The following is a 19,094-nucleotide window of genomic DNA, read 5'->3' as shown; positions in this document are numbered from 1 at the left end:
TGCTTCAAGTACTAGTACATCTTGTTACTGCCAGGATGCATAGAGAATGGGGAGCTATGAGCCTCAGTCAAAATCTCTGTCTTAACTGCACTATCCGCTGGGATGCATAAACGCCTCTCATACATAAGTCCACCATTAGAGGATATGGAGAACTCCTTAGCTTGCCCTGCTTCTGCCAGGCGATGCTTCTCAACAAAATATGGATCATTTAGTTTAGCAACAATAATCCTTTGCCTCAAGGTCGGCTGTATTGACAACTGAGCCAACTGTGAAGTAACTTCTCATACTGAAACTACAATCTCAACTCTCTGAAAGTCTCTAAGCAAAGGAACTTGCTTAGTGATGAGCACCGCTGAATGTGACACATTCCTACTAAAAGCATCAGGTACCACATTTGACTTACCTGGTGATACAGAATTTCACAGTCATAATCCTTTACTAACTCAAGCAATCTTCTCTGTCTCATGTTCAACTCCTTCTATGTGAAGAAGTATTTTAGGCTTTTATGGTCAGTGAAAATCTGTATCTTTTCACCATACAAGTAGTGTCTCCATATCTTCTGTGGAAAAACCACTACTGCCAACTCTAGATCATGGGTAGGGTAGTTCTGTTCATGACTCTTCAATTGACGAGAGACATAAGCAATTACCTTATCTTGCTGCATCAAAACACAACCCAATCCTTTCTTGGAGGTGTCATTGCAGATCACGAAACTTCTAGACCCATCTGGCACTATAAGAACTGGTGCAGTCACAAGCTTCTTTTTAAGCTCCTAGAAACTACTCTCATATGCTAGGCTTCAAACAAAAGGAGTCCCCTTTCTGGTCAACTGCGTCAACGGACTGGCTACTCGAGAGAAATCTTCTATGAACCTTCTGTAATAAGTTGTTAAACCCAGAAAACTAGGAACTTCGCTGACTAAAGATGGTCGAGGCCAACTAGTAATAACTTCAATCTTTGCTGGGTCCACAGAGACTCCCTCACTGGATACTACATGGCCAAGAAAAGACATCTTCTTTAGCCAGAACTCGCACTTAGAAAACTTAGCGTATAGTTTATTGGCTCGAAGAATCTCCAAAACTTGATGCAAGTGCTCCTCATGCTTAGCCTCTATCTTAGAGTAGACCAAGATATCGTCGATAAAAACTATAACAGAAGTGTCTAAAAAATCCTTTAACACTCTATTCATCAGGTCTATAAATACTGCAGGAGCATTTGTCAAGCCAAAAGACATTACAATGAACTCGTAATGTCCATATCTGGAACAAAAAGCATTCATAGGGATGTCATTGTCTCTAATCCTCAACTGGTGATAGTCTGAACGTAAATCGATCTTAGTGAAAACAGTGGCTCCTTGCAGCTAATCAAACAAGTCATTAATCCTGGGCAATGGATAGCGGTTCTTGACTGTCACCTTATTCAGTCTCTATAATCAATGCAAAGACGCATTGATTCATCCTTCTTCTTCACGAACAGTATTGGTGCTCTCCAAGATACACTAGGTCATATGAAACCCTTGTCAAGTAACTCCCGCAACTGAACCTTCAGCTCTGCTGGGGCCATTCTGTAAAGAGTTCTGATATTGGAGCAGTGCCTGACTTTAGCTCAATAGCAAAATCGATCTCTCTGGAAGGAGGAAGTCCTGGAAGCTCATCAGGAAAAACGCCAGGGTATTCTCTCACCACCGGCTCAGATGACAAGGAAACTTTTGGTTCTCTAGTGTCCACTACGTTTGCCAAGATACTCTAAGTACCCTGGTTGAGTAGCTTACTAGCTTTCATAGCTGAGATAACTTTGGGTAGGACCACAGTCCTTGCCCCTTTGAACTTGAAACTAGCCGCTGAAGGAGGGTTAAAAATGACCTCTTTGCGGGAACAGTCTATACTTGCATGGTTGGTAGACAACCAATCCATGCCTAGAATTACGTATTAATCTCGCATGTCTAAAACTAACAAAGTTACATCTAACACATGGTTTGCTATCTCTACTTGATATACCTTTATCTTATCTTTAGACAACATAACTTCTTTTGATGGAGTAGAAACAGATAGTATGCTACCCAACGATGCTATTTCTAAACACATTTACCGAACAAAACTGAGGATACGAAACAATGGGATGACCCAGAGTCAAACAATACAAATGAAAGTGCCCCAAGATTGGGAGCGTACCTGTCACTATAGTACCAACTTGCTCGACCTCCTGACGAGTGGTGGCAAAAAGTCTTCTCTGATGGGAAGTGGGAGTCTGGTTCGAAGTAGTCTTAAGCAGTTCTAAGGACAAAAGTCAGCTGTATGCCCTGGTTGCTTGCACTTGAAACAAACTCCACTTCTTGCTAAGCAACGACCTCCATGAGATCTCCCATAACTACGACAAGCAGGTAGCTCTCTCAAAGTCTTTCCTGCAGCAGCAAGCTCCACTTCGTTTCACTGTTGGAATTGAAAGGTAGGAAACATTTTGAACCTTATTTAGCAAGGTTGTGAGTTACTATGACATGATTATATAATGCGAGACCCCTTGTTGCACGTCGCGTGTATAACTTAATATGTGGCAACTACGCTTCTACCTATAGCTATGTACACACTAGATTTCTGTGCTTTTAAGTCAGCTATATTTGTGTGCCTAATGGCCAACCAGTTTTTGTTTTAAAATTGCATGCATAGTAGTAATGACCCTGGTCAGGGACCTTAAAAATTGAGTTTTTACATGAAAGATCTTTAGTTCCTAATTGTATTGATATCTCTAACTTGCAAAGAAGGTGATATGAACCTAGGTGTAATTTAATGTTACGTTGGCTCCTTCAAATTTTGTAGTTTGTCTTTGTTGTTTTCTATCTACTTGATTATAGAGGAATAAATTTTGAATCTTTGGCTGTAGAGTGAAACCCGCAATCGTGACATTATCTAGCTTACTCTCTCTAACCCTTTCGACGACCAACCACTGAATGCAAACTTTATTGCCGCCAGCCACATCGAGACGTTGCTCTGCTGTCGGCATGGCCAGCCCATCGTTAGTGTTTTCTCTCACTCGAGACCTCGCCACATCCGCACAGCATAATCAGCCACTACGTACTTTTATTTCTTTCTTTTTCATGCTATATGGTTTATTAATCACAAACGTGTAAGAAAATACAAACACATAGCGGTCTATTAATGATAGACCATACTGAAAAATATTGCTCTATCACTGATAGCCCATAAAAGTCTCGATTGGAGTCTTTCACTAAACTTTGCTATATTTGAAACTTTTTAAAAACGTTATTATATATTTAATTTTTATTTTTAATTAAAAGAAATATAGTCATACATGTCAAACCCCTCCCCTATCCTCCCCAAAGGGAAAGAGAGGAATAAATTTTGAATCTTTGGCTGTAGAGTGAAACCCGCAATCGTGACATCATCTAGCTTACTCTCTCTAACCCTTTCGACGGCCAACCACTGAACGCAAACTTTATTGCCGCCAGCCACATCGAGACGCTGCTCTGCTGTCGGCATGGCCAGCCCATCGTTAGTGTTTTCTCTCACTCGAGACCTCGCCACATCCGCACAGCATAATCAGCCACTAGCCGTCGTTTACTTCTACCAGTCACCGATCGGATCACTGTCGATCGCCACTTCTCTCCCTTCGGTAGTTTCTTTCTCTCATGTAAGCAGAATGGAAACCCACGCAATTGCCACCGCAATCTTATGCTGATCTGCATCCAGCTACCGTGACCCACAGTTCCAACGGATTTGATTTGAGGAATCCACTTCGTTTCAGTGTTGGAATTGAAAGGTAGGAAACATTTCGAACCTTATTTAGCAAGGTTGTGTCGTTCTATATGAGTTTCTTTGGTGGTGTTGCTCCAAGTCACTTTTGAGCAAACTTTTGATGCTATAATTTGTGTTATCATCATTAATGGTTCCGAGACAGTTTCTTGACAAAGGACAGCTTGGGTAAAACATTTAAGAACCTTTTTTTATAATGAATTTACAGCTTTGATTAAGGGGTACTAAAGTTGAAATTTGTTTTCGGTCAACATTTTAGAATTTCAAAAGAGTTCGGTAAGTCAAAAGGGAAGATTATCTGGATATATATCAAGTTTCAACCTCCTAGAATGCATTTGAGACAGACAAAATGTAATTAAATTTTAAGGCATGCTGAGAAACTTTATGCATTGGTATGTGTGGTTTATGACTGACAATTTATAAGAACGTGCTATAAAGTTATAAGTTACTATGACATGATTATATAATGCGAGACCCCTTGTTGCACGTCGCGTGTATAACTTAATACGTGGCAACTACGCTTCTACCTATAACTATGTACACACTAGATTTGTGTACTTTCAGGTCAGCTATATTTGTGTGTCTAATGGCCAACCAGTTTTTGTTTTAAAATTGCATGCATAGTAGTAATGACCCTGGTCAGGGACCTTAAAAAACTGGGTTTTTATATGAAAGATCTTTAGTTCCTAATTGTATTGATATCTCTAACTTGCAAAGAAGGCGATATGAAACTAGGTGTAATTTAATGTTACGTTGGCTCCTTCAAATTTTGTAGTTTGTTTTTGTTGTTTTCTAGCTTTCTCGTGCAGACTCATATCCACTGCCAAGCGCAGTGCATCAGCATAGGTGGTTGGCCTGAAGACTCGAACAAAACCCCGAAGATCTAGTATTAGTCCTCTAACGAACTTCTTGGTCCTAGTAGCCTCATCCCTCACTACATTAGCATATCGAACTCTGCGTTATACTTCTCCACAGTCATGTCGCCTTGCTCCAGGTTTAGGAACTTTTGCTGCTTTGGGTACCTCAGGTTGACAGAGAAGAATTTTGCATAGAAGCTCTCCTTTAAACTGCTTCCAGGTTATCTTTCTGACATCACCACCCAGCATGCTCTCAGCAGTCTCCCACCGATGGTACCTCTACCTTCCAAGAAGAAAACTACACTCTGAACCTTCTGGTCATTAGGACACTTCATGTACCGAAAGATGGTCTCTATAGAAGTCAACCACATTTGGGCCTTGGAGGGGTTATCCATGGATCCATCAAATGTATTAGGATTGTACTTCCTAAAGTCTCTCAGATGCTTGGCCTCTATTGACAGTTGGTTTGGCACGGGCTGAGATTCTACTGGGGCTGGAGAAGGGACGGTCAGGGTTTGATGGGCAGCATGAAATGGTGCTAAAGCATCCATCAACATATCCTGGTATCTCTTCTCCATTGCAGCGAAGTCTGCTTGAGTGACGGCTGCAGTAATGTTGACAGCTTGTACGACAGGCTGCTCTTCAGGCTGGGTACGTTCAGCTCCTCTAGCTCCCCTACCACCTCTACGTGCTACTCTACGTGGCTGCATTTTTCCTAAATTCCACCAGCAAAAGTTTTCACAATATAGCCATAACATTCATACTTTATCTAGTTTAATTCAAGCAAGGTTATAAACATAACATCATCTTAATCATAAAACATACCTGGCGAGTGATGAATGACCGTATTAGCCATAGGGGTAAAAACAAAAACAAAAACTTACATCGTAAGTCAGCCTACAGAACCTAAAACTTAGGCTCTGATATAAACTGTAACGATCCAACTCCTTATACTAAGCCAAAGTCATTACTAATTTGAAAGATAAGTAAAATTTCTTAAATTTAAGAATAGAAAATAAAAAAAACCTCAAATACTCATTAAGAATCATAAACAAATGTACGTAAAGATAAAATTAAATAAAATCCTAACTCCGGCTCTATCTAGTTTTAAAGAAAAATAAATAAATAAAATAAAATAAAATAAAACAAAGTAAAAAGTGCATCTGATCAATGTCAGAAAGTGGAAGCAAAAAGATCCCTATGGCTCGCCACAGTCACTTCTTGTCATTCACCAGCTTCCCTCTGCCCTTACCTCTACCTCTACCTGAAAAATTAAACAAGAAAAAGTGAGTGTAAAAATATACTCAGTAAGAGACCCACTACTAGTCCCGTTAGGTGCCTGTTAACTTTCTATTAGAGTCCTGTAAAGTGGGCCCCTAAACTGGTACGTTCCTGAACACGTGTAATCTGTGATCCCGTTCGAACATATCTGGTCTTCGGTGAACCCAAAGGAACACCTAAGACAACTGGTCTTTAGTGTACCCGAAGGAAACACTAAGACAATCGGACTGTGAGTGACCCCGTCGAGTCACTTATAATCATGTCTATGTCTATGTCATACTGGACTGGTGATTCGGTCGGACCACACAGTCATAAAAGATGGTGATCCCAAAGGACTCCCATGCAGGTATGATTCTAATAGCTAAAGTTAATAGCACAACCTAACCATAGCATGTAACATAACATACATCATCATAAGCATGGCATAAGTACGATCTTGTCATTTTAATCAAACATTGTCATCAAAGACATAACACAGTCGTCGTCATCAATATACTACCCGTAAATAAACATATTAACAACCATCGTCATCAATCACCCAACGTTAAGGGTGAGCATCAGGCGGTCGGGGTCGGTTTTCTGACTAAACGGTCTCGAACTACTACAAGTTGGCACAGAAGTTGGCAAACCGGCTTCAGCCGTCGTTTCCAACAAAATTGGTCGATCCAACCGTCGATCGATTTGGTCAGTTTTTTTCCCCTCAATTCCTTCCTTCCTTCCTTCCTCTATGTGTTTCTTGCTTTCTTTGATTAACGATTTTAAAAAATAAGAATGACATTATTATGTTTTATTTCTCTTTTTAATTTCAATAGAAAAATCTATGTATCTACTCTCTATGATATATATTTATATTGTCTTAAAACCATATACTTATGTAAAAAAAATAAAATCTAGTTCTATTTATTTCAATTCTTAGTTCATAATTCTTACACAAATCAATAAAATAAACAACATAAAAATAAGAATGTAAACTAACATACTACCAAAGTGAAATAAAAAATACAATTAAGAGTTACAAATACATCCATGTTCAATTCACTTCACCACATTACTATTAAGAGTCACAAATAGTCAAACATAAACAAACATAAACAAACACTATGATAGTCCAGTCGATAGAAATATTACAAGTCTTTAATCAGAATTAGTTAGTAATCGCCTACTCGGTAATTGACAATTTATCAACATCTGGAAGGTCTTCAAGTTCCTTTTCGTTCTCCATAACCACTCGGAATCCTACATAATCAATCAAGAATTTATTAAATAATTTAAGATTTCACTAAAGTTACACATTACAACTACAAAAGATATCATGTAAAGATTTGAATAATACATTCTTCAAATTTTGAAGTCTCTTCCAATTCATGTTGAATTTAAAGATCTATTGGATCATAATTTAGCCAATTTTAAGTACATATGAGAGCCTCCACTGTTTTAGGAGCCAATGAGCAGCGTGATGAGTCAACAACACGCCCTCCAATACTAAAAGCTTACTTAGACGCTACAGTAGAAACTGGAATAGCCAAAATATCTTTAGCCATACGACCAAGAACCTCAAATCGATCACTGTTCATCTTCCACCACTGTAGTATGTCAGAATCACCTTTGGTCCCAACATTGGCTTCCAACAAATAGATATCAATCTCCGAAGACCCCTATTCGAAAGGTGTAGTAGCATCATCTTCAAATTCCTCAACAATCGTGTCATAGACAAAATCTTCACCCACATTTTCATTTGAATCAAAATCAATATTAGCATCCAAGTCTGAAACAGTTTGTGTACTAGTTGTACTAGTAGTATGACATCCTTGTCTACTCCCACTTTGAGTAATATTATACTCATGAAAGAGACGTCTACAACATTGTTCCACTACATTTTCCATGGATTCAACAACCTCGGCACCAAAAAAAAAATTCAAACAAAAAGGTACAAATCTTAATTTCTTTCAAGGATCCAACACAATAGCAACATACAACAAATTATTCTTTTTATTATTCCCCTAATATTTCTCAAATTTTTCCTTCATGTTATTAGCCATTCCAACTAACAATGCATTTGAACTACCTGCATTCAAACGTATATAATTCCGAACCACTGTAATCTGATGGAAAACCAAGTTTGAAGTAGTATACAAAGAGCCCGAAATCTTCAATGTCACATCATAAAATACTTTTAAAAACCGTATTAACATCCTAGCATTTGTCCAATCTTCCTTATTCAGTGACATATCATGTCTATAAGAGGCATCTTCATCTTCTAATCTAGCAAAAGTTTTTTCAAACTTAACGACAACTTCAATCATCATATATGTGGAGTTCCATCTTGTAGGAACACCAAGACACATATAACTCTTACAAGCTATTTTTTCAAGTTCAATGCACTTTTTAAATTTCAAAAACCGAGCAGGAGAAGACCTTATAAATCGCACGCCATATCGAATCCTATTAATACAATCATTATGTTCCTTAAAAGCATCAATTACTATAAGATTCAATATATAGGCACAACAACGAACATGCAGAAATTCTCCACCAAACAATAATCCTTTGTTGAATCTCTTGAAAAGATAAGTAACAGCAGTGTCATTCGAACTTGCATTATCAACCGTCAAAGTCATTACCCTTTCAATCTCTCAATCCTTCAAATTATTTTCAATGGTTTTACCGATAATATCACCTTTATGATTCTCAATTGGACAAAGACTAAGTATTCTCTTATGTAATTTCCAATCAAAATCAATGAAATGGGTAGTTAGAACCATGTAATTAATATTTTGTGGATGTCCAACAACAAGTGGTGAGAGAAACTCTATACTTATTTTTTATAAACATGTCCCTTAAACGATTCTTCTCATTAACATACAACTTAAGCACATCTCTAGCCACAGCAAATCGAGATGGAACAACAAATCTAGTATGATTTCTACATGTTAATTTATCCACAAACTTCTTAAACCCCTTACCGTCCATAAACTTAAAGGGCAATTCATCAACTATTATCATCTCAACCAAAGCTTCCCAACAACCCTCTAAACTTAATGACTCACATACAAGTTGTGAAGAATTATCCCCAACTTTGTCTTTAGGTTTAAAAGCTAATGTCATTTGGGTTTGGTCTCTCTTTTTTTTATAAGGGTACTTTTTGCAATTTTCTAAATGATGCTTCATAGTTCCAGTACCATTACGTTTAGAATGACATGCATAAACAACTCCACAATATTTACATTTAGCATGATGGTCATTAGGATCACCTTTAAGCCTCTCAAAGTGGTCCCAAACCATTGATTGTTTGACATTCTTCCTTATTTTCGAGGGATTTGGAACATTTTCTCTCATATGAATCAACATCAATGGTTTTACATTTGTCATCCGTATCTTCGTCCCTTACGATTTTTGAAGTTTCACAGCTCCCATCACACTCTAACTTCATATCCGTTGAATCCATTTGATTTAACTATAATGAGACTAAAAAAATATATTCCATTTTCGTTTGTGTGGGAAGAATAAAAGAAACCCAAAGGAAAGGTTCCATTAAAAAAAAGAATAAATTCTATAAGAACTAAATGATGGAACCATTTCACAATTTTTTGTTCAACTCCATAATTAACTAAAATTAAAATTAAATTTTTTTTCAACTCCATAGTTATGTATTTTGATGTGCAAATTGTTTTACCCTATAACTACAAGAAAAATGACATTCTATGACATTTCATTTGCATTCAAATTGAGAGGAAAGAAAAACAATTGTCATAAAAGGTTAAAAAGCCCTATTTTGGCGGGAAAAAACACTGTTTTCGGATTTTATTTTTTCGTGACAGTTATTTTCTGTCATAAAAAGGTTTAGAATATAAAATAATTTTTTAAAATAAAAAATCTCAAAATTCCCCACATTCTCATGCCCTAATTTCTAAATCTCACACCTAATTTCTCGAAGTCTTCCATGCCTCTCCAAATTTGCTGTCGTCGTCTTCAACATCCAAAAATCTGCTGCCGTCGTCTTCAACATTCGCCGAAGCTTCGACGTCCAGCCGAGTCTTCAAAGTCCAACTGAGTCAACGACGTCCACCCATTTCTCTTTGTTGTATCAACCATGATGCCTCCTTCTCTTGATCGTCTTTCTCATTTTCCTTGTTTTCACGCTCTTCACTCACAATCAAGTATGTTTTCTTCCCTTTTGAGGATTCCTATTCCTGATTTTGTTTCGGATCTGATTGCTGATAATTTGACTATAAATGGTAGCTTTAGTTGTACTTTTATTCGTGTTCAATGTGTAATTATATGCCATTTTTTGTTTCTTCGAGTTTATTGTTTGGTGGATTCGTTTCGATTCAATGTGATTCTTGTATGGGGGGTTCTCTGTGTCTTAGTTCCCGATTGTTTATTTATTTGTTTTATTCGTGAACTTGTGAATTAGGCTTCCATTGAGCTACTCATCGTCCAAATCTCTTGTTTGCTCTCCTGTACGATTCGTGTCAACTTTTTTGTCAATCCACTTGGTTAAACCAAAACTTATATGTGGGCTTCTGGCTGTTTCAACTTAGTTGGATCATAAGGGCATATATTGAACTTGTAAATGGTATTGGAAGTTGTGTTGTGGCGATTATCCTGCTGTTTAGACATTATGATCAGATTTTTGTTTAAATTCTAACTTGTGCTCTTCTCTGCAGAAAATTTCAGGGCTCTATGCACAGGTATGATGAATCTTGTATTCTTTACCTTCTACCTAATTTAGTTTTCTCATTTTCTGAACTTGCTCTAAAATTCTAAATACAAGGGAGAAAGGTAAAACTACAAGTGGGAAAGCACTCCATTATAAAGGAACACCATTCCACCGTATCGTATCTAGTTTCGTGATTCAAGGTGGTGATATTTTATATGGTGATGGAAAAGGATATGGATCAATTTATGGTGGTACATTTGCTTATGAGAACTTCAGAATAAAACATTCACATGCAGGTCTTGAACCCAATGCTTTCAAATGGCTTGTTAACTTCATTATTAGTTTGTTGACTCAATAGTTTCACATCTTCATTATAAATGGATTGCTTGTTATACAGGTGTTGTCTCTATGGTAAACTCAGGACCTGATTCAAATGGCTCACAATTTTTCATTACCACCATCAAGTCCAGCTGGTACTATTTTCTATCCAAATATTATTTGATGATTTTGACCTGTTGAAAATGAGAGTATTGAATACAACTTTTTTTAATTTTTTATTTTTGAAGAGTTCTTATGTTATAAAAAAGGAAGATTGAAGTTGAACTAATAATATGCTTTGAGATCCAGATGCTTGATCAATGCTAAATTGTCCTAGATGATGCAAGCTGTCGTATATGTATAATTTTCAGGTTAGATGGAGAGCACATCGTCTTTGGCAAGGTTATCCAAGGAATGGACTACGTATATGCAATTGAAGGCGGAGCAGGAACCTATAGTGGGAAACCTAGAAAGAAGGTTACCATTGCTAACAGTAGGGAGATACCCAAGAGCAAGTGAGATGAGAAAGCATGAATGTGGTTTTGCTATTAACAACAGAAAATTTTCGTTTATTAATTCTTTTTTCCTTCTATGGTTTTCAAGTTTCTGCTGATATGCCCCTGATGTCTACTTGTATGTATAAACAATATTATAGAAGTCATGTTGAACCCAAGGTACAAGAGATTTTAGACTCTCTTAGATGTATGTACCATTCACCAACCCAAGTTTTATCAAGCTTAAGCTTTTGTAGTCCACTGATGTTGTAGTTTGATTTTTCTCTGCATCAATATTGGTTAAATGATTGATCTACAAGACAAAAGTACCATCTAGACTCTAGAGAACTTATCCTGAAATTATTCCCTTTCTTTTGTTGTTTGAGATATACACATATCTATTTTCTAGATGATTTAGAATATTGTTGAAGGCATAAATATTTGTTGAGTGCAATTCAAGCGCTCGTATTCAAGCGCTATCATAAAAGTTTTAATATTATACTGGAGCCGAAAGAAGAAGAAATTTGAACTTCTGAGACTTTTTCTTTTGTACAACAGATAGTGAAACCTTCAGAAATACTGGAACTAAAACATTGTTCACTGAGTTCAAGCTTACAACAACTCCTTGGAAGTACTCTAACTTCCTGAAATATGGAATTTATGATCAACTTTTGTAAAGGATGGCATAAATGAAGATAAGTTTGGTAGTATGTTTCAAAGACTCAACCTCGGGACTTGCAAGCTATTTTGAGTTCTTTAGGTGGTTTCTCACCAACAAATCCACTTCAACCCAAGCAGAATAGCCTCCTCTCATGTTATTCACATGCTCGAAACCCTGAAATTTCTCACTAAATCTCATTATTACTTATCCTTTTCTTTTGCAGATCTAGTCAACCTTGCAAATTAGTTCTAGCATCTCAAATCTTACCGCGTTAAGAAGATCAACGCAAGCGCGAAGGCCTCTACCACCACTATTGCAAGCCTGCACAAATAGGTAAATAATTTGCAATTTATTTCAATTTTACTATTGGATCTGCATTGGGATATAAAAGTGGCGACACTGAGGAATAGTTTTTCTTTTTCTTCTTACCACTACTATACGATCTTCCTTCTTTGATATGGATGTAACTTGTGCTAGAAAGTCAGGATTCTTAACTCGACCTGTTCATTAGCAAACTGTCAGATTCTATAGGATCAAACCTACAAGAGTTAAGCTAAGAAAATGCATCTAGATCAATGCTTAGCAGTGCAAAACATCCTAAAAAATGTAGATTTTAGCTTACTTTTAGAACAAAACCATACAGGTACTTGACCACTTGTTGATACCTTTTGGGGTTAAGAACATGTAAGGAACATTTAGTGCATTCTCGACATGGCCTTTGTTATACTCTTCAACTGTCCTGCAACCAAAACCATCTCTTCAGTTATTTAGCTTCATTACCTTTGATTATATATATTTATATATAAACCAACCTGACATCTAAATAGAGGTGACCCTTTTCTAAGAGATCTTTGGCAACTCGAACATCAACCGTCTTGCAGATTGGGAATGAATAAATGAGTTAATTTCAAACTCTTTTTTGCCTAGTAAATGTGAGGTTACATCCTATGAGTTAAGGAAATGGCAACATGGTTGATAATATTAACCTTTCCATCTTTTGAAATAGCAAAGAGATTCTTTGTTTCAGCTTTGCCTCTTCCTTGTAAGATTGGATCCATTCCTTAAAAACCAAAAGATTTTATAAATGATCAAGATCGTAAAATGCAAGCTTTTGGTTGACTTTCATCATTTCAAGTTATGCTGAATTCATTATATAATTATTGATTCTTGAATTTTTAATCAACATATAGGCTTAAATTTCCAGTTTCATCACCATTGGTATATATATATAATACTAACGGTCGGTTCTAAATTATTTTCATGATTGGACTTTGTGTATTTGACTTTTGGTTCTTTTTTTAAAGAGAAAACGAGAAGTTGTTCATTTAGTTAGTTTGTTCGTCAACCATTCATTATCCTTGAAGTTTATTGTTGGAAAGTTTTGAATTTTGATGGTGAATTTGTTAGATTGTATTAACTTTGGACCATATTCTATTTCATCAAATTGTACTCTGATGGTAAACTAAAAACTCATTATTTTGATGGTAAACTTGGTAGATTGTATCCCTTTACATTTGTCTTTTCTCGTGGTCAATTCCCGCCTTGATCCCATAAAGAAATAGAGGAAAGAATTTCATTATGTCAAAAGTTATTACAATCATTCAAAATTATTCTCCCACTCATCTTGATTATATATAAGAGTACCGTTTCAAAAGTTTTGTATTATACACGCCTTTTAATCCAATTTGAAAATCAAAGAGTATAGAAAGGAACACACCTATAGCACAAGGTTGTGTGGTAGATATCAGCTTTTGACTCATTTCTTAAGGTGATACTAACCATTATCTGCACTTAAATAGTGTGTTGATGGTGAAACCTTCCTAATCAATTATTTTTTTCCAATAGTATTTTTTTAGTTATGTACATAATATCATAGTAGGATTAACATCATTGTTTTCTTCTCCTTCTACAATATCATAGTAACTTGACAACGACCACCATTTTTCATGTTGGTTCTAGTACTCCTTGGCACACATTGTTTCCTTTTGCAGTTGATCTCTTGCTTCATCTCTTTCTTCATATGCTATCTACAATAGAAGAAGTAAGCTCTTCACTTTCTCTTTGTTCTTAATACTTTCTTCATTTGCTTCCATGTATTTATGTGTTTTCTGTAATATGTTTTCATTTTTCATTTGTATTTATGTGTTGCCTGTAATATGTTTTGTTTTAGACTTTGTGTGAAGTTTTGTAATTCATTTAGCTGAGTTTGTGGGCTGAATTTGGTATTTGCGATTCTGTTTTTCTTCTTTTTCATATGGATGAATTTGTAGATTTCATTTTTAGTGATGAAATTATGCGGCTTAAACAGTAGCATAATTTTGTCAAGCTTAGAAGTTACTATTGTAGAAATGTGTATGTGCTGTATTGTTGAAGTGAATGTGTATTGTGTTGTTGAAGTGAATGTGTTGTATTGTTGAATCAATTTTGTTTCCTTATATTTTCTTACTAGGTTTTGCCAGAATCCATTGGAGCAGCGAAGCGATATTTGCGGCAATTCATTGATATATAGGCATTTTTGTAGATTTGGTAGGAAAATTTATGGTTTAAATGTAGTTATTTAAATAGCTTGTTCGTAACAAACCATATATGTACCAACACTTAAAGCGATATTATAAAGTGTATGTTTCTTTATATTAAAGCGTTCACCGTTTCTTTCCATATGTGATTGTATTAGTCTGTGTAATGGTATGTGTAATGGCAGGGCAACATGAAAAACAAGATTCAATAAAAAATAGTGCAAGAAAAACAGTGACTAAAAACAAAATTATGAAATTTAAATGTAAAAAAAAAAAAACTGTCATCGAAAAAGTTTTATTGACAGTTAATCAATATCATGGAAAGTTAAATGATGACAGTTAATAAGTGTCATAAAAGATAAATAATGACATTTAATATCTGTCATACAATATTAACAATGATAGTTATTCGCTGTCATAAAATGTAAACAATGACAGTTATCCGATGTCATAAAATATAAACAATTATAGTTATTAACTGTCATCAAAAATGAATAATGACGGTTATAATCTGTCATAAGATATTGAATTCGTGCATTTATTCTATGTCGTGAAAATCCCATTTCGTGAAAGTTTGGAGAACTGTCATAAAATACTTTCCATGACTGTCGCATCAATGACTGCAAAAAACTGTCACAAAAGCTTTTAATGACAGCATTTAACTGTCATCGTAGCCATTTTTCTACTAGGCATTTAACTGTCATCCAATGAATTAGTAGATACATGCTTCATAGTTCATACTTAAGTATGAACTATGAAGCATGATGTATCTACTAATTCATTGGACATAGTTGTTATATTTGCAATCGTCTCTAAAATTAAAACAGAAAGTATATCTTTGAAGGCTAACTTTGTTAATTAATATCTTTTCAAGACTAACTTTGTTAATTAAAAGTGTAACTTATTACATCCAAACAACTAAGTTTCAATCATGAATCCAAATGCCTATACAGTATTTCATGACTTTGCTTACAAAACTATATATCTAAAATATTTGATTTCATTAACGTTGAATTGAATTGGAGGAGAATAAATATTGAGTTTAAGAAAGAAAATTGAAATGGAATTTAAAATTAAAGGAAAAAAAGAAAAAGAAAAAGGGATACACTATATAGTATACAAGTATACATTGAGGAAATTGAAAGGGGCAGGGAAGATTTTGGAAAAAAAAGATACCTTTGGCAATTGGCATAATTTGCTAAATCTAAAGATTTAGCAAAAAAAAAAAAAAAAAACTACCTAGCAACTTTGCACGGCCGATAAACAGACAACAAAGTGCAGTGTGACGGCTAACGGTGGCGAACTTGGAAGTCTGCGTGCGATGGCTGATGAATGGACAAGCTGAGATGAACAGAGTGCGACAGTCGAAACGAGCGAATGGAGTGCGAGTCACCGACGAACGGGATGAACGATGGACGGCCAACGGAGTCCACGGCCAACTAAGGGAAAACGAGAGATTTGCGAAGGCCAATGGAGTCGAACTATCGAAGGGCAAACGCAGCATGAGGGGGAGTAAAAAAAAACAACCTAATTTTATAAATATTATATATTTAAAAAAAAAAAATAAGGGAGTCGGTTCTGTCAGTTTACCAGACCGACCGATAGCTTAAATAAACCCGACTGTCGGTATTCGATTTTTTTATTTCTAATACCCGAACCCCATCGCCCATATTAATTTTCCGTCTGCCCGACATCGGTTTATTCGATTTTGGTCGTTCATTTCGGTTTTTCGATCCACCATGCTCACCCTTACCCAGCGTCATAACAGTCATTATCAATAGCATTAAATCATGCATCTTAGTTAACATTAACGCATAAATAGAAAATACATGCGGTCTCTTAAATTCATTTCAAGGGTCTAGTAGTAGAATCTCTTACCTGGAGATTAGCTCAAACCAAAATTATCCTAACAGTCACGGTCAAGCTTTCCAATAGTCAAGTCTTAAACACAAGTGAACCCAATAACTAAAAAATTAATAAATTAATTAACAGTCGCCTAAGAACCAAATTCCAATTATTTCAACTTACTCAAAGTTGAAGATAAATCCAAATTTATCCTTGGTTTAGGAAAATTCTTCAGTACAACTCCCAATTGATCTATCATAAAAATAATTCAATTAAATCCATAATTAAATTATTTAGGGTCCAAAAATCAATATTTGTTGGGCACTAACTAAAACTCAACTCAAACTTACCAAAAATAGGTAAAAAGCCAAAAATAAGTTTGGTGGCTCAGTTGAAGGAAAACAGGCGGCTCGGATCAACAGGGAAATGACTCAACTGAAGGCGCGGCTCATCACTAGAAGAGGAAATCGTCTCAGGTAGGGGTAGGCTCAAGGCCTGGCTCGGTTGAAGGACACGTGTGCGGCTCGCGACTTGTGGCTCACGGCTAGAGGAGGCACGCACAGGGAGACTCGGCACGACGCGCGAGTTAGGCTTAGCGAAGGCACGACTCGGTTCAGCAGGCGTGCGGCACGGGTCGGGTGTGTGACGATAGTCGACCGAAGATTTCTTGACAACAGAGCCGTTACATGGCAGACGACACGATGCAGCGCGAACGGCTGATGACGGAGGAGAAGACTAAGAGACTGACAAAGACGGATACACCGACAGATTGATGAAGACAGCTCGAATGGGTCGGGAGATCGGCTGACTTACGTTGAAGAATGCAACGTTGAGGAAGGATGTCGGCTCAAAGACGAAGACGGCGACTGCACGACGGAGACGAAACGCGGCGAAGACTTGGTCGAGAAAATGATGGAGGCGGCGACGGCAGGTTGATGAAAAGAAATTTAGGGTTTTTAGGGTGTGGTTTAAGAAGATGATGGGTTTCCATGCATCCCAATGCCCTATTTAATAATAACTCATTTTATTTTCCTTTTTTTTTTCTTTTTTCCTTCTCAAAATCTTCACACTCTCTCTCTTCATTTAAATCCTACCAAATCTCCTCTTTAAATTGAAATTTCCCTCTTCAAACCAATCATCTTTATCTTTCAAAAATAAATATGAGATAGTTGCAAATGTAGCAATTATATTCAAAATAATTAAGTATATAGCAACATTTTAAAAAACAATTGCAAATATAGCAAAATCTGTCAAAATCTATCAATAATAGAAGTCTATCACTGATAGAACATGTAGCAAATGTTAGTCTATCACTGATAAACCATAAGGATCTATCAACGATAGAAGTCTATCATTGATAGACTTTGCTATATTTGCAATTTTTTTAAAATATTGCTACATACTTAATGATTATTCTAAAAATTGCTACCTTTTATAATAGGGCTCTTGCGAATATGACAATTATAGTATCATAAATTAGACCCATAGCATATAATTTTTACATTTGTAAAAATAGCAAAATTGAAACCCAACCCGCATTTTAAAAATACAAAATTACGAAGCTACCCTTCAGTCATTACTGATATCAATATATACAGTTGATACACTAATATATATCGTTAATACACCTGATTTGTTTTGCTGAAGTACTGCTTATACACTTTTTTTTTACTCTCTCATACTTCACTGACACATATTATTAGTTTGAAACACTTGATATGTTGTTAATACACTCAATCTAAATACACTTGAAGCACTAAGAATGATACATTTTATATATCGTTGATACATTTGTTACTGTTTGCTGATACACTTGATAGATTTAAGACATTTAATCACTTGCTAAATTTAATTGATACATATTATTAGTTTGATACACTTGATATGTTGTTGATACAATCAACTGTTGATATACTCAATCAATTAAATACACTTTGATGCACTAAGAATGATACACTTTATATATCATTGATACACTTGTTTGTTTGCTGATATATTTGATAGATTTAATACACTTAATCACTTGCTAAACTTCATTGATACATATTATTAGTTTGAAACACTATATATTGTTGATACACTCAATCAATTAAATACACCTGATGGACTAAGCATGATACACTTTATGTATTGTCGATATAGTTGTTATGGTATGTTTACAATTTAAGAACATGTTGAACATCATTATCACCTATAGTCAATAAATTAAAACTAAAAGTTCAATACATAACTAAACTTGGATTTCAGTATGAATCAAGTTCACAAAAGAATCAAATGATGATATCACTCCATCAACCAAAACACAATTTGTTTTGTAATCCACGTAGTAATGTTGCTCATCCTTTTGACCACTCTGAAAAATAATTACTGCCAACTTAACCATTACTACAATGAACTGCAACAATTTTGGAAAAATAAAAAACACATAGTAAGTGTATCAGTCAACTAATACATATAATATAAGTATATCATACCACTTATATAAAAAACTGATAGAAATTAAAAATATATATAACCAAACGTAACTAAATAAACGAAGCTCCTTTCGATAAAAGATATTAGGAACAAATAAAAAAAACAAATAAAAGAGATGAGGAAGAACAAATCGTAGCCCTAATTTTAATAAATAATATATGATTAATTCACATAAATAATATTAGGGCTTAAAAAATAGGGGAAGAAATACATACATAAT

At 35.5% G+C, this 19,094-nt stretch overlaps 2 protein-coding genes and 1 pseudogene across 2 annotated transcripts; 1 reads left to right on the top strand and 2 right to left on the bottom strand.

Moving 5' to 3' along the window:
* Positions 1-11: 11 nt before the first annotated feature.
* On the bottom strand, positions 12-5,480 carry LOC127150876 (uncharacterized). Its single transcript, XM_051089571.1, has 9 exons — positions 5,450-5,480; positions 4,902-5,339; positions 4,520-4,701; positions 2,172-2,247; positions 1,998-2,074; positions 844-1,360; positions 572-741; positions 404-478; positions 12-185 (listed from the first exon to the last, which is right to left on the bottom strand). The coding sequence occupies exons 1-9, from the start codon at positions 5,478-5,480 to the stop codon at positions 12-14; spliced, it is 1,740 nt and encodes a 579-aa protein (XP_050945528.1).
* A 4,515-nt stretch (positions 5,481-9,995) lies between these two features.
* LOC103483025 (peptidyl-prolyl cis-trans isomerase CYP21-1-like) lies at positions 9,996-11,402 on the top strand. Its single transcript, XM_051089570.1, has 5 exons — positions 9,996-10,140; positions 10,573-10,596; positions 10,679-10,861; positions 10,987-11,038; positions 11,255-11,402. Exons 1-5 carry the CDS (start codon positions 9,996-9,998, stop codon positions 11,400-11,402), a joined length of 552 nt encoding a protein of 183 aa, XP_050945527.1.
* A 177-nt stretch (positions 11,403-11,579) lies between these two features.
* On the bottom strand, positions 11,580-13,096 carry LOC103503980 (protein HIGH ARSENIC CONTENT 1, mitochondrial-like; annotated as a pseudogene).
* Between the last annotated feature and the right edge of the window lie 5,998 nt (positions 13,097-19,094).

This window comes from Cucumis melo, chromosome 9, assembly GCF_025177605.1.
Source record: "Cucumis melo cultivar AY chromosome 9, USDA_Cmelo_AY_1.0, whole genome shotgun sequence".
NCBI classification, from domain to species: Eukaryota; Viridiplantae; Streptophyta; class Magnoliopsida; order Cucurbitales; family Cucurbitaceae; genus Cucumis; species Cucumis melo.
The sequence above is the reverse complement of the archived record's forward strand: the minus strand, read 5'-3'. Positions and strand labels throughout refer to the sequence as shown.